At 38.8% G+C, this 16902-nt stretch overlaps 1 protein-coding gene across 8 annotated transcripts in view; it reads right to left on the reverse strand.

Annotated features, from left to right (window-relative positions):
* Positions 1-16902, reverse strand: part of DLGAP1 (DLG associated protein 1) — an 855942-nt gene that overhangs the window by 46078 nt on the left and 792962 nt on the right. For all 8 annotated transcript variants that reach the window (XM_057526434.1, XM_057526435.1, XM_057526433.1 and 5 more), the window contains 2 exons: positions 15336-15715; positions 7758-7849 (listed from right to left, as the gene is read on the reverse strand). In XM_057526434.1, coding sequence (XP_057382417.1) covers positions 7758-7849; positions 15336-15715 — 472 coding nt within the window. The remainder of the gene's footprint in view (positions 1-7757; positions 7850-15335; positions 15716-16902) is intronic.

Here is a 16902-nt window from a genome sequence, read left to right on the forward strand (position 1 = left end):
GATTTGTGTGATGTCCCCCTCTAATTTCTTTTTTTTTTAAATTTAGTTTATTTATTTATTTTTGGCTGTGTTGGGTCTTCACTGCTGTGCACAGGCTTTCTCTAGTTGTGGTGAGCGTGGGCTACTCTTTCGTTGAGGTGCGCAGGCGTCTCATTGCGGCAGCTTCTCTTGTTGCAGGGCACAGGCTCTAGGCGTGCAGGCTTCAGTAGTTGTGGCATGCAGGCTCAGTAGTTGTGGCTTGTGGGCTCTAGAGCGCAGACTCAGTAGTTGTGGTGCACGGGCTTAGTTGCTCCACGACATGTGGGATCCTCCTGGACCAGGGATCAAACCCATGTCCCCTGCATTGGCAGGCGGATTCTTAACCACTGTACCACCAGGGAAGTCCCTTAATTTCTGATATTAGTAATTTGTGTCTTCTTTCTTTTTTTCCTTAGTTAGCCTGGCTGGAGGCTTATCAATTTTATTGGTCTTTTCAAAGAAGAAGCTTTTGGTTTTGTGGATATTCTATATTGATTTGCTATTTTCAATTTCATTAATTTCTGCTCTAATTTTTATTGTTTCTTTTCTTCTGCTTACTTTGGATTTAATTGCTCTTCTTCTTCTAGTCTGGTAAGGTGGAAGCATAGGCAATTGACTTTAGATCTTTCTTCCTTTCTAACATATGCATTCAATGCTATAAATTTTGCTCTAAGTGCTATTTTTGCTGCATCACACAAGTTTTGATAAGTTGTGTTTTTATTTTCATTCAGTTCAAAATATTTAAAAATTTCTATTGAGAGTTCTTCTTTGACTCATGTGTCATTTGGAAATGTATTGTTTAATCTCTAAATATTTTGGAAATTTCCAGCCATCTTTCTGTTATTGATTTCTAGTTTAATTCCACTGTGGTCTGAGAGCAGACATTGTACAACTTTTATTCTTTAAAATGTATCAAGATATGTTTTGTTGCCCAGAATGTGGTCTTTCTTGGTGAATGTTCCATGTGAATTTGAGAAGAATGTGTAATCTGCTGCTGTTAGATGAAGTAGTCTACAGATGTCAATTATATTCAGATGATTGATGGTGCTGTTGAGTTCATTTATGTCTTTTCTGATTTTTGGCTTTCTGGATCTGTCTATTTTTGATAGAGGGGGTTGAAGTCTTCAAATATAAGAGTGGATTCATCTGTTTTTCCTTGCGATACTATCAGTTTTTGCCTCATGTATTTTGATGCTCTTATTAGGCATATAAACATTAAAGATTGTTATGTCTTTTTGGAGAACTGAATGCTTTATCATTATGTAACACCCCTCCTTATCTCTGATAATTTTCCTTACTCCAAAGTCTGCTGTCTGAAATTAATATAGCCACATCTGCTTTCTTTTGACTAGTGTAAATATGGTATATCTTTCTCCATTCCCTTACTTTAAAAAAAAATTTTTTTTAACATCTTTATTGGGGTATAATTGCTTTACAATGTTGTGTTAGTTTCTGCTGTATAACAAAGTGAATCAGCTATATGTATACATATATCCCCATATCCCCTCCCTCTTGCATCTCCCTCCCACCCTCCCTATCCCACCCCTCTAGGTGGTCACAAAGCAGCGAGCTGATCTCCTTGTGCTATGCAGCTGCTTCCCACTAGCTATCTATTTTACATTTGGTAGTGTATATATGTCATTGTTACTCTCTCACTTCGTCCCAGCTTACCCTTCCCCCTCCCCGTATCCTCAAGTCCATTCTCTACGTCTGCATCTTTATTCCTGTGCTGCCCCTAGGTTCTTCAGAACCATTTTTTTTGTTGTTTTAGATTCCATATATATGTGTTAGCATACGGTATTTGTTTTTCTCTTTCTGACTTACTTCACTCTGATCCCCTTACTTTTATTCATATTTTTTTAATAAATTTATTTATTTTTGTCTGTGTTTGTTGGGTCTTCGTAGCTCCACACGGGCTTTCTCTAGTTGCGGCGAGCGGGGGGGCTACTCTTTGCTGTGGTGCACGGGCTTCTCATTGCGGTGGCTTCTCTTTGTTGCGGAGCTCAGGCTCTAGGCGCACGGGCTTCAGTAGTTGTGGCACGTGGGCTCAGTAGTTGTGGCTTGCGGGCTCTAGAGCTCAGGCTCAGTAGTTGTGGTGCACAGGCTTAGTTGCTCTGCAGCATGTGGGATCTTCCCAGACCAGGGCTTGAACGCATGTCCCCTGCACTGGCAGGTGGATTCTTAACCACTGCACCACCAGGGAAGTCTGATCCCCTTACTTTTAATCTGTATGTGTCTTTATATTTAACGTGGGTTCCTTGTAGAAAACATAAAATTGGGTATTGTTTTTAATCCATTCTGACAACGTCTGTCTTCTAATTGGTATATTTAGACAATTGACGTTTAAAGTGATTATTGATATCGTTGGATTAATATCTACCATATTTGTTACTGTTTTCTATTTGTTGTCCTAGTTTTGTCTTCCACACATTTCCCTCTTTTCTTAGCATGTAAGTTATACTTCTTTTTCACTCTTTTTAGTGGTTGCCCTAGAGTTTTCACTGTACATTTTACAACTAATCCAAGTTCATTTTCAAATAATACTATATCACTTCAAGAGTAGTGCAAGTACCTTATAATAATTAAGTAGCCCTAATTCTTACCTTTCATCCTTTGTATCATTGCTGTTATTCAATTCACTTATACTCAAGAGTATAATATATTCATATATATTGTTCCTATTATTATTTTGAACAAACTGTTATCTGTTAGATCCACTAAGAATAAGATAAATGAAAGTTTTTCTTTTACCTTCACTTTTTCCTTCTCTGATGCTCTTCCTTTCTTCATGTAGATCTGAGTTTCTGGCCTATATCATTTTCCTTCTCTATGAAGAACTTCTTTTAACATTTCCACAAGTTGGATCTACCGGCTACAAATTCCCTTAATTTTTGTTTGTCTGAGAAAGTCTTTATTTTTCCTTCCCTTTTGAAGGATAATTTCACAGAGTGTAGGATTCTAGGCTGGTGTTTTTTTCTCTCAAATATTAAATATTTCACTCTATTCTCTTCTTATTTGCATGGTTTCTGAGGGAAAGTCACATATAATCCTTATTTTTGCCCCTCAGTAAGAAAGATGTCTTTTCCTTCTGGCTTGTTTCAGGAATTTTTCCTTGGTTTTCTTTGAATATGACATGTCTAGGTGTATTGTATTGGGCATTTATCCTGCTTGGCCTTCTATGAGCTTCCTAAATCTGTAGTTTGGTGTCTGACACTAATTTGGGGCAATTTTCAGTCACTGTTGCTTCAAATGTTGCTTCTGTTCCTTTCTGTCTTTTCCTTCTGGTATTCTCATTATGCATATGTTCACCTTCTGTAATTGTCCCAGAGTTTCTGGATATTCTGTTCTGATTTTTTTCAGGTTTTGTTTCCTCTTTGCTTCCAGTTTTGGAGGTTTCTACTGTTGTATCCACAAGCTCAGAGATTCTTTCCTCAGCCATGCCTAGTCTACTAATGAGCCCATCAAAAGCATTCTTCATTTCTGGTACAGTGTTTCCAAACTCTAGCATTTGTTTTTTATTTTTTCTTAGAATTTCCATTTTTCTGCTTACATTATTCATCTGTTCTTGTATGCTGTCTGCTGTTTCTATTAAAGCCTTTAGCATTTTAATCATAGGGTTAAAAAATTCCTCATCTGTTACTTCCAACATTCTTTTTTTTTTTTAATTGCTATCAAACTGTGTAACCCAGATCTTTATTTTAATGTACAAAACCTTTATTTACTTGCCACTTCTCTAAACTGTCATTTAACCTAAAAGCTGCGTGTCTCCACACCCTCTGAAGAAATATTTGATTTAGATTCAATTGATTCAACCTACCAAATTTCACCAGTGAATTTATGAATACTTCCTATTATCTCTCCATCTACCCAGCCATCCATCCAAGCTTTTTTTTTTCCTGCTTTTAGTATTTTTTTTTAACTTTTTAAATCTTTTACTTATTTATTTTTTTCACACACACACTGTATTATATTTTTACAAGAGATAAATAAACTGACACCAAGCATTGTAAGTGGATGACCACAACAAAAGCAACAATGATTGCAATTACCAAACATGAAACACACTCATACTATGTCATAATATTGACATTCAGTCCAGTAATCCTCCACTGTAACAGCTCCTTTACCTTGCAGTGAAAATTGATTTGTATATTTTTTGCCTCTGAGTCCTTGTGGGATTTTATTTTTTTTTATTCAAACAGAAAGTCACAAAAATTATAGTCATCCTCATCAGTTCACTCAGTCCCATGTAATTAAGTTTGTTTTTCATCTTGATCTTTTGTTAGCACTTTTATGAGTTCATCAGTTTTTCATTAGAATTCTGAAAATGCTTATTCATTCAGTTCAGCAGTATAGTCAGTTACCAGAAACCTGTACTTGTCAGAGTCTTCTCCATGAATTCCTTGAAGATGAAACCCTTTTGTAGGAACATTTTTGCAAAAGCATCAGAGTACACCCAGACTTCCAACATTCTTGTCATAGATGACTCTGTGTCTGGGGCTTGTTCAGTCTCTGCAAGCTGGGTTTTTTACCTTTTAGTATGCCTTGTAAGTCATTGTTGAAAGATGGACATGATGTACTGGGTAAAACAACTGTGGTGAATAATGGGTTTTTAATAAATGCGGTGGTGAGGTGGTGGGGATGGGAAGCATTCTCTACTCCTACGATTAGGTCTTAGTCTTTCAATGAGCCTGTGCCCTTGGACTGTGAACTTCAACAGTGTTTCTCAATCTCTCCCCCACTTCCCCCCACTGCAGGACAGGATGGCAAGAAGGGGCTGGGGTTAGGTATTTCCCTTCTCCCAGGTAGATTTAGACACTGATTAGAAACCCAGCAGATAAGGCTCTAGTAAATTAGTTTCTCCTGCAGGCAGATCTTGTTAAGAACAGAAGCTCTGGCATATTTCAGAATGGTTCCTTTCCCCTCTCTCCGTCAGAAGCATGAGAGGATTCTTCTCTGATTTCCACTGTGAGGACCTGGTAGATCTTCTGCAGGTAAAACTCATGAAAGTATGGAGGCCCCCCTATGACTGGGTCCCTGTAAAAATTTCAACTCTCAGACTTGTCCTCACTGAGCTGCCAGCAATTCATCAATTACAGTTCATGTTTTCCTACCCTGGTACTGGTTCCCATGGGGCTTTCTTTTGTGAATTTCTACTCCAGAAAGTTGTGATTCTCTGTGTCTGTCAGTCTCTGCAGTACCTAGAGCACTGATTTGTCTTGTGGCCTCACTTCTCTGACTGGTTTAAGAAGAGTTGTTGATTTTTCAGTTTGAACAGGTTTTTAACTTGTTGCTAAGACAGAATGGTGACTTCTAAGCTCTTCTTTACCTGCTGGACCAGAAATTGCCTGTTATCTTCTTTTTACAGATAAGGAAACCAAGGCAAAATGATATTTAGTAATTTGATCAAGGCTTCCCAGCTAGTAGGTGGAAGAGTCAGAATTTGAATCTGGGTGCCTTGGCTCAGGAGTCTGTGTTCTTAACCACTACATCATTGAGGAAAACAAGCAAGTTGGGCTTGTAGGGGAAGGAAGAATATGTTTTCTTACCATGAGATCTTTTGTATCTACTAAGTTTACATTTTCAAAACATTTTCTAAAACAATGAAAGGAACATGTGCCAGAAGGGTTGGTTTGAAATTAATGATTACTAAAACTTGAAGTAGATACAATAAGTAAACATTTTAGAGTAAAAGAAAAAAAAATCACTCCTAAACCTACCATTTTTACAGATTATATTTCAGTCCTTGTTCTTCTTTGTGAATATTATATGTGGGTATTATGTCCTCTTTTTCACTTAACATTGTATCATGGGAATTTCTCCCATGTTTCCACATCTTCTTTATAATCACATTTAATAGCTGTATAATAGTCTATCCTGGTGACATGCCATAATTTACAAAAGCATTCTCTTATTGCTTGACATTTGATGATTGACATTTTTCTTTTACAATGATAGGTAATGTTCCACAATTTTTTCCCTTTCACTGAGTGATTTCATTCGGGATAGCCCCATGAATGGAATTACTGGGTCAATGGATTTGGATAGTCGTATAATTATTGCTAATTTTTGTCGTATTAGTTTCCACATTAGGGTTGTACCAATTTTGTGGGCTTCCAGCATTGTATAATTATATCAGATATAGTAGCATCAAAATGTTATATATATGTATATTGAAAATCTTTTAGATACAAAGGCAGTGGCAATAACAGGAGGCTGTAAAATAGGACCTGTTCCATGAACTGATGCATGACTCATTCTCAGATTTTAAGTTTATGTTACATGGGGCCTTGTATATAGGAGACATTCCACAGATATTTATTGAATGGATGGGTGATGAACGGATAGATGGATGACATCCAACTGATTTCTCCTTATTAACACATAAAAAGTTAGTGGCAAAGTTGAAATGATATCCTGATTTAGAATATAGAGTTCTTTCTCCCACTATAACTGCAGTTTTACTTCATTCAGCCAACATTCACTACATACTTAGTATATGAAAAGCACAGCCTGGAAGCTGGGGGTATTACTATCAATAAAACATAGTTCCATCCATCATGGTCCTCACATTTTGACTGGGAAACTCACATACCTCTCCAGATCAAATTCTCATTTATAGAATGAATGTACTGACCTCAGAAGTCCTTTCCAGCTTCTGGATTCTGTGATCTTCTCAAACTCTAAATTTTCTACTTCTAGATACTAAGACTAAAGTAAGCTTATCTTAAAGAACAATCTAAAGAAACTGGTGATTCTGGATAGTGACAGGGAGTCTTCTCCCCTTCCTACTCGTCATTTGTTCGTTCATTCATTCATCATTCATTGAGCACATACTAAACATGAGACACTATTAAGTTCTAGAAATTAAAATACCAATAAGATAAGTCCTCTTCTCTTAGAAAGTCTATAGTCAAAAATGCGACGGTTTTTTGAAGAGGAATACTTCGGCAACACAGTGTTTATGTGTGTGTGAGTGGGATCCACTTATTCTACTGTCAGGGAGGGGACATTTCCCCTTTTCTCCTCTTGAGTTCCTGTGGCTGGACCAATCATAAAATTGACACAAGACAGATTGTGTCCCGTGGACTGGAGAAAAAGAAACCCATTTAATTTGTGTGCACATAGAGGTCGCATAGAAATGGGACCTAAGAAGTGGCCAAAGCAGATAGCTTTTATATTTTTTAGACAAAGAAGCGATAAATATGAGAGGGATTGACAGGACAAAGAAACTTAGCTTTGGGTGTTTAATTAGTAAGGAATTTAAGCAAAGTTTGGGCTTAGGTAGTAAATTAGTAAAGAAGTAACAAGTATGCAGGCTTCTCAGCCCTGAGTCCCCTATCTCTGGTGATAATGGTGTCTTTCTACCTCCCAGTACGAGGAGAGCACCTTTCATATGGGAAATTTATTTCCTGCTTTCAGGGAGACAGAGAGGAGGGTAAAAGTATCCCTCTTGCGTTGACTCTTTCTTAAGTAGTTTTAATTCAAAATAATCAACATGCCATTGAGTCATATTTTGGGCCCCAACACTACTATTCTAGCTAACATTTACATGGAATGGTCTCCAGTATTAAAGTAGAGGAAGGAATCAGCTAATATTGACTCAGGCTCACCTTCTGAATGCTCCCAGAAGTTCATGAGAAATAACACTGAATCTTGAAGGTTTATCATAGGGAAAAAATACTTGTACCATACTTGCCAACATCAAGACGAATGGGGACAAATGCATGTGGACTCACCATTTCTCTTCTTCTACTTGCACTCCTATGGACTGGAACTTACTGGGTGCTTTATTTTCCCCTGTTTTGTTAGGTTCTTCAGCATCATCCACCTGAAGAAATAACCAAAAGTAGAGGTGCTCTATTTTAGTCATCTTGCTTGAAAAACAAAGTCACATTTCATTAGAAACCTCTATAATATTATTGGAATGTTTTGTGATTTATAACCTTTTTGTTCAATGTTTATGTGTTTGATGAGCAACTTCATTATCATGCACTTTGACCCTGCTGATCTTAGTAAAATGCAGTTTTGTTCATTTCCAAAGTGCCTAATAAATGTCTGTGATTCCTGCATGGATTTGTGAGGATGTACTTACCTGTGAGCTCTGTATTAGAAGGGAGCACCTCATGGGATTGTGTTGTTGAAAGTTTTGAATTTGCAGATATCAAAATGAAAAAGAAGGAAGAAATTTCATTTATTGTAGTTAGAATTGTTGACATTAGGAGATTTAGGTATTAACCTTATTAATATAACTATAGAGTATCTTCATTTTGTTTTCCCCTTAAATTAAGGAATTGGCTTTGGATATCACTCCATAGTTTCTAAATAGCTATGCATATATTATAGTTCATATAGAAAATGTATCTGTATATAACTGATAGCTTATGTGACAGATTAGGCCCAACCCAAATTTGAAATAAATTTTATGACTATTCAGAGCAGTTAGATTTATTCCTCTTTTTTCTCTACGTTTTTAATAAATTATTTTTTTCTAAATAGAAAGCAGTTTAACATAAGTTGTATAAAACTAAAACACAGAAGTATATAATGTAGAAAGCAAAAGTTCCCCACGAAGCACTGTCAATCCTTTGATGCATATTTGACCATCTTTTAACATATGTAGAATATATTATATATAAAAATGATTATTAATACTAAATTTACACAGATGAGATTATACTATATATTTTTTGTGTGCAATTTGCTTTATTCATTAACTGCTATCTTTTGGACATTTTATCATGTTAGTAAATATAGCTCTAACTCAATCCTTTCGTTGGCTACATAAATACTTTTAATGATTATGTAAGCAACGTGGGCATCAGGGTAATTTTCTCTCTGCTGTTATTACATTTAGTATTATAATTAATATTTCATATGTATCTTTAGAACAATTCTGCAAATATTGTATGAGAAAAATTCTTAGGAGTAGAAATGTTAGATGGAAGTACTGAGCATATTCAACTGTAAGGGATATTGACAAACTGCTCTTCAAAGCATTTATCAGTGTATGGGAATATCCATTTTCCAAATGTTCACCAATGTTAAATATTGGCAAACTTTAAAATTTTTGCTAATATCACAGGTGAAAAATATCTATTAACCTCTTGTATTTTTATCTGTAAATTGCCTATTTATATCCTTTGCTAGTTATTGTGGGTTTTTTTCTTATTGAGTTGTTTATTTTCTTCTTTATAGGATCTCTTTATATCTTATGACCCTTAAACCCTTTCTTGGCTATATATACTGTAAATATTTTTTCCCAGTTTATCATTTGTCTTTTAAATTTTGTCCTTCATTGTAGAGAATCTTAAATTACTATGTAAGTCAATCTAGCTTTTATGGTTGGGAAAGACCAAAAGTTCTCTTATATTTGTTTTTATGCTTTCATTTTTTTTTTCATATTTAGTTCTTCAATCCACTATCCTGAAATGTTTGTGTAGAAGATACAGATATTTAATATTTTTTCTGCACATGAATCATCAATTGACCTGGCTCTTTTTATTAACTAATTCATCTCTTTGGTTTGAGATGCCAACTTTATCTTATACCAAATTTTACCCATATATATTTACCCAAACATTCTCATATATAAAAATGTGTTTTGGGTCTATTGATCTATTGGTCTTATTGCTCCTCCCTCTCTTTTATTCCTGATATAATTTTGTAATAAATCTTGATATTTTCTGTGACAAGTCTCCCCTTGTAATTCTTTTTTTTTTTTAAATAAATTTATTTATTTTTGGCTGCATTGGGTCTTCGTTGTGGCACGCAGGCTTTTCGTTGTGGTGGCTTCTCTTGTTGTGGAACATGGGCTCTAGGTGCGCGGGCTTCAGTAATTGTGGCTTGCGGGCTCAGTAGTCGTGGCTCGCGGGCTCTAGAGCGCAGGCTCAGTAGTTGTGGTGCACGGGCTTAGTTGCTCTGCGGCATGTGGGATCTTCCCGGACCAGGGATCGAACCCGTGTCCCCTGCATTGGCAGGCGGATTCTTAACCACTGCGCCACCAGGGAAGTGCCTGTAATTCTTTTTTTTTAAATGTAATTTAAAAACTCCAGCAACCTAAGTGTCCATCAACAGATGAATGGATAAAGAAGATGTGGCACATATATACAATGGAATATTACTCAGCCATTAAAAAGAATGAAAATTTGCCATTTGCAGCAACATGGATGGACTTGGAGGGCAGTAAGCTAAGTGAAATAAGTCAGACAGAGAAAGACAAATACTGTATGATACCACTTATATGTGGAATCTAAAAGATACAACAAAGTAGTGAGTAGAACAAAGAAGAAACAGTCTCACAGATATAGAGAACCAGCTAGTGGTTACCAGTGGTGAGGGAGGGAGGGGCAATATAGGGGTGGGGGAGGGAGAGGCCCAGACTCTTGGGTGTAAGATGGGCTCAAGGATGTATTGTACAACATGGGGAATACAGCCAATATCTTGTGATAACTGTAAATGGAAAGTAACATTTAAAATTTGTATAAAAAACTTAAAAATTTTTTTAAATAAAAAATAAATTTTACTCATAAAAACCCCAAAACCTCTAGGGTATTTTGGGGTATTAACTTCTTCTAAATAAACTTTAACATCACATTGTCAAAACCCTCCCCCCAGTCTCGACTAAGTGATAAAAATCACGTAGGAATTTTCATTGAAATTTCTTTAAATATTTGTATGAATTTTGAGAGAATTGCCATCTTTACACTTTGGAGTATTCCCATATAGAAATATTGAATAGCTTTCCATTTATTCATTTATCCATATCCTTCCCCCACCCACCCAGGACTAGAACACCAGAAAAAGCACCAGAAAAAGTAGTTGATGTGAGTTTTGGTGACATATTATATAAAAATACATATTTTTAAATACTCTAGAATCATATTTAGTGCTGTGAGTTGCTCCCACTAGAAGAACACGTGAACCAAGATCATATGTTCACCACACCCGTCACGGGCTTTTGAATGCATGTGCTCATTGAGGGAAATAGCACATTTATTTATTAATCGGACAAAGTGCCTCATTCTGGTGACTTAGTTACTGTCTGGAAGCCCCAAGCCCACCTTCTCTACCCAGCTGCTCTGTGGCACAGGGGCCAGGACTCTGAAGACTACATTTCCCAGGCTTCCTTGCTCGCTGGCCTCCAATTAGGTTCTAAGCAAGGAAGGTCGGAGGAGGGAAGGGGGCTTCCTTCCTGTTTCCACGTTCTGCTGGCAGCTGTGGCTCCAACCCCAGCCCTTTCGAAGCCCAACAGCGCGTGCGCCAGCCCTTGCAAGTCCTGGCACCAGCCGGCCGTGCTCGCCTCAGTGGTCTGGGATGGGCTATACGGGCCTCTCCTCTGAGTTCCTGAATTTTGGTAACCCCGTCTTTCCCCTTCTGCTCCCCTAGTCCAAGGGTGACCGCTTACTGCATCCCTTTTCTGCTCTCTCAGCCTTCCCATTACTGTAGAACCAATCTGGTATATGAAACTGCCTCTGTGTGAGAAACGAGCACGGCTTCCTTTTTCCTGAATGGGATTCTAACCGATTCCATACGGCTACACTCATGGAAATTAAAAACGCTCAGGATGTCAGCCAAAGTACGATGCTGCAGCCTTACACTTTGGGGTAGTTTCAAAATTACCCAATGAAATTTTTTCGAAAGATGCACGATAGATATTCCCCTTAAGAACCGTGGTGCTCAATGCACCGGGAAAAGAAGAAAGGAAGCAGGGGTCCGAGGATGAAGGACGTTGTACTCTGTTCCAGGCTCGCCCCACCTGTCCAAACTCACAGCTTATTTGCATCAAAGCGTTGTCATCTTCTTAAGCTTTAGTCATTGCAGGTAAATTTATCTCTCTGACTTTAACTCCCTTTGTTAGATCCAAATATTGACAAATGTCACCTTTCTTACATAGTATGTAGGGTAATCTACTTAAATTTATGAAGAGGCATTCAAAAATTTTAAATATGTTGCAGGGGTAATTAAATCTCTGTCCTGAAAAAAATTGAGAAAGCCCACGGCTGATGATATAATTTTAGTGTTTTTGGCTAATCAAAATTTTAAAGGAGGTTAATACTAATAATAACAATCAAACTTAATATTTATTGAGCCCTTAATATGCCAGGCACTATGCTTTGAACTTTACATATATTGTATCCATCAGTTTTTTGTTTTTAATTTTATTTATTTATTTATTTTTTGGCTGCGTTGGGTCTTCGTTGTTGCGCGCGGGCTTTCTCTAGTTGCGGCAAGCAGGGGCTACTCTTCGTTGTGGTGCACAGGCTTCTCATTGCAGTGGCTTTTCTTGTTGCGGAGCACGGGCTCTAGGTGCATGGGCTTCAGTAGTTGTGGCACGCGGGCTCAGTAGTTGTGGCTCATGGGCTCTAGAGCACGGGCTCAGTAGTTGTGGTGCACGGGCTTAGTTGCTCCGCGGCTTGTGGGATCTTCCTGGACCAGGGATTGAACCCGTGTCCCCTGCATTGACAGGCAGATTCTTAACCACTGTGCCACCAGGGAAGTTCCGATCCATCAGTTTTTATTACAATATATAAAGTACCCGATGCAATAGCAACTATTATTATTCTCATTTTCTAGATGAGGAAACCATTAAGTAATTGGCCTAAGTTCACACAGGCTGTAAAGTAAATAATTATAATATTAACTGTTAGATACAGATTAAATTTAAAATGTTGGGAAAGGCTTGAAAACTCTGACTCTAAAAAGGTAAACTGTGAGAAAGAGTCCAAGGTCCTAGTATCACATATTTGGGATTAGGATTTAAATTAGATTATAGTGTAATGAAATTTGATGACTATTTTGTATCCTAAATTTAAATTTACTTCTTATTCTCCATCAAAGAAGCAGCATAATGTGGTCACATTAGATGTCAAGGTACAATCTAGGCTCTGTCAACATAAGATGTGTGACCTTGGGTTCTCACTTCTGGGGGAGAGATAATAACAACACCTATGCCATAGGGCTGCTGTAGAGGCAAAATGGGACAACCATACAAAGCACGCAGTGCTCTCATATAATTTCCATAGCTGTGAACAATGATTGGAGGAAGAGTAAGAACAATTCTTTAGCTCACTAAAATATCCAAATATTCAAGAAGCAGGGTGGCCTCTGAAACAGACTTTCTCCCCAGCATTATTTGTGAATTTCAGAGTAGTTCCGTCTTACTGGGTGAAAAATAATAATAATGTAAGTTGGATGTCATACAGTATGTGAATGCTTTATTCTAAGAATTATTTAGAGAGTAACCTAACCAACCAGCAGACCTGGGAGGTGATTAAGATAGATAGAAGCTTTTAAATAAAATGAACAGTAAGACAGATAATTACCTTTAAAATACATTGTTAAGTGAAAAGAGGCAAGATATAGACTAGTGTGAGGTATATGCTGCTACTGTCTGGGTAAAAAGGGGAATAAATATATATTTGCTTGAATATGTGCAAAATATCCCTGCAGGGAGATGCAAATATTGGTTATATTGATTTTCTCCAGAAAGGAGAACTGACTGGCTATTGAGTAGCAAGGGGAGAGAGGCTGGTCACTGTATGTCTTTTTATAACTTTTGAATTTTGAGCCATAGGAATATATTGTCTATTGAAAAAATAATGTAAAATAAAGAAAAAAATTTAAACATTAAGGAAGTAGAAGAAAGCTAACATTACTGGGTGCCAATTATGTGCCAGATAAGAAAGGTGGAATTTTTTTTAAATTATGGTAAAACAGACATAAAATTCTCCATTTAACCCTTTTTAAGTGTACAGTTCCAGTGGCATTAAGTACATTCCCATTACTGTGCTACTATCAGCACTATCCAGCCCCAGAATTTTTTCATCATCCCAAACTGAAAGCCTTACAGGAAGCTGGATTTTGTAAACTCCCTCCTTCAAATAATCCTACGTGGGCTCGATGAGAAGACAGTCTCAGGAAGATTAAATAATTTGCCTGGGACGACACAGAAGACCGACCTCTGCTCTTTCCCACCCCTCGAAATCCTCTGGGCGGTGGGAGGGAATTAACTCCTGGGATTGGGGTTGGAGTGAGGGTGGGTGGAGGCTGGACCTCCCGCTGGGTCATCTGGTCCTAAGCACCTGTGCTACAAGTTCTTTTAGGAAACTTGACAAGTCGTGCCATGGTAACCTGTTGGTTATAAAAAAGCATTGACTCATTGCTACCAGAGAAAGTTTAATTGTCCTTTCAAAGTGGACTCTGCAGAATGGATGGTGAACATCCATCATCGTTGTGAAAACGTACCCCACGCCTGGTGCTTAGACGTGCCTTAGAGTTGGTTCAGCATGGATAGATTTATGGGCCATCACGTCAGGAAGTTATTATTCAAAGGGCACCTGCAGAACGGTACAGCACAACAAAAATGGGGGGAAAGAATGACTCTTCTCCATGGATGGGAGGAAATTTCTAGCAGGGTAAGCCAAGCTGAACCCATCTAACAACCAAGAATCAGTCTGATCTTATCATTGGGCAACAGAAAACAGAGCTAAACTGAGAAGCCTGCCGAAGTATCTACCTTTTGAATGAAATGCATGATTAAATAGCCCACAGTTACGCTGACCCTGGTGCACATTCTTTCCTCATGATGCTGTGATGGGAGTTACTGCTTTCCACGCTCTCCTTCCCTTTGGTCTCACTGGCCATCACTCCCACGTTTGTGTGAAGTGGTTCACATTTTTGTTCTCGTATGGTTACTCAATAGCGTTGAACACACTGTAACACCATCCAATCATCCACGTTGTTCTTGGATGCCCACTCCTTTTTTGAGAATCAAAATGTGCATTAGGAATTGAGGACGCTTTATGTTTGATTGTGTTCATGTTTGTTTAATTATCCTCCCCTTGTCTCACCACATTCAATTTCGAGAGCAAAAATAAAAGCTGCTAATCAACTATACTTCAATTTTAAAAGATTGGAATTTTGGGGGGGAAAAAAAGATGCTGATAATGTCTATAGACAAAACACCTTCGTAATTTTTTAAAATCACATTTCACAACATACAGGAGCCCAGAGCCAGTAATTTGAAAGTCTGGTCCTACAATAGCTACATCATCCAAAATGGCAAGATAGTGAATCTTCTGGGAAAAAAAAGGGGGGGTGGTAGTACATTTCTTCATTTGGGGTTCCTATTTCTTTTTTTTTTTTTTAACAAATTTATTTATTTTTTTGGCTGAGGCACTCAGCTTGTGGGACCTCAGTTCCCCGACCAGGGATTGAACACAGGCCGTGACAGTGAAAGCGCCGAGTCCTAACCCCTAGACCACCGGGGAACTCCCTGGGCTCCTATTTCAAAGGACAGAAAGGGAGGCTGTTACCTGTATCCCGATGGACAGGCATCGATTCTTCTTGAAGTGGTCCTTCTTCCTGTCCTCTGCAGTGATGGTGGCCATGGCGGTGGTGGTGGTGGTGGTGATGGTGGCAGCATTGTTGCCCATGTGTTGACTCGCTGGGCCGTGGATCTGGGCATTGGCGGCTTCGATGGCGGCTGTCAGAGCCTTCATACTGTCCAGGCTCTCCGTGGAGTTGCTCAGTCCAGACTGGCTGATAATATCCCCTCGCTGGCCCTGTCCATCCATGTAGGCGTCCTGGGCCGACTCTGTGCTACTCTGGGCTGTGATAGAAATGAAAGGTTTCGTGGTAGTTCTGGGTGGGACTGGAGGTGGTGTCTTCTTATATGTTGTAATGCAAGATGACACTGGAAGACAGCGAAAACAAAGACACTGATTTCTGCATGGGTTTTAATTGCCAATACTGTAACTGACATCCATTGGAAATTAGGGCCCACGAAACACACCAAGACATTGAACGTGAAAACAGGTCTGTTGAAAGACTAAGTGAGATCCCTGCTTAGGGGGCATATTTGGGCCTCCTCTAAGGCGACACCCCCATACGACTGAGGGGGAAAGAGACTGAAAAACACTGACCTCTGAGATGGAAGTTTCTGAAACGGAGATTAATATGAACTGACAGAAAACAGACAGGACTAGCCATCTGTAGAAATCTTCCGGGGCAACAGGGCACCCTGAGAGATAATGTATAACACAGAAAAGACTTGGGAAATCTTTGCCTTCTCAGGGAAATATTAACCACAGCTAATGCTGAACAAAGTAACTCATTGGAGAAGATTCTGGGGGTCAATAAAGAACACTGAAAAAAAGAAGAAAGCAAAGAGGTTGTGAGCCTGTGTGCTCTAATCCTAAGAACAGGGCAAAGTGCCTATGGGGGAGGGGGAGGAGATGGGGAGGGAGCAGGGCGCCGGTGGGGGGCTGAGCTCAACCCACTGTCTTAACTTCTTGCACCTTGCTTTTATCTTCATTCCATTTCTCCTCCCTCCTTTTCTTTTTCTTTCTTTCTCTTGCTTCCTTCCTCCCTCCCTCCCTCTTTCCTTCCTTCCTTCCTTTTTCTGGGTATGTGCTCACTCTATAAACTTTAGTTCTGAATTGTGTTGCTGTTTCCGAGCAGATCCGTCCTCTGAGAGGGAGGACACCACACACACGTCTCCTACTGTAAAATAAATGTACCCGTTAGTTGGGAGATCAGCCTGCGTGTGGCCTGTAGGAACCCACTCGCCAAAGTGCTGTCCTTCAGGGCGACGTGATCAGCCCAAGGTTCTGCACAGTGAGGCGCCCCTTTTGGAGGTTCCCACTGGAGCAGCCTGCAGCCCCTCTCTGCAAACATCTGAGGATAAACCCAGGGTCTTGAAGAAGCTGTACACACTGCTTCTCAGCACTCCGTATTTGTGGAGCACGATGCAGGAAAACACAGATTGAAAAGAATGAAGTTTCCACGTGGGAACCGCCCCCTGGTAAAGAATGATTCCTTAACCAGCTTTCTAAAGACTTTTGTTGAGTCCCCTTAAAAATGGTTCAAACTATTGTGTTT

The sequence above is a fragment of the Balaenoptera acutorostrata genome, chromosome 13, assembly GCF_949987535.1.
Source record: "Balaenoptera acutorostrata chromosome 13, mBalAcu1.1, whole genome shotgun sequence".
NCBI lineage: Eukaryota > Metazoa > Chordata > Mammalia > Artiodactyla > Balaenopteridae > Balaenoptera > Balaenoptera acutorostrata.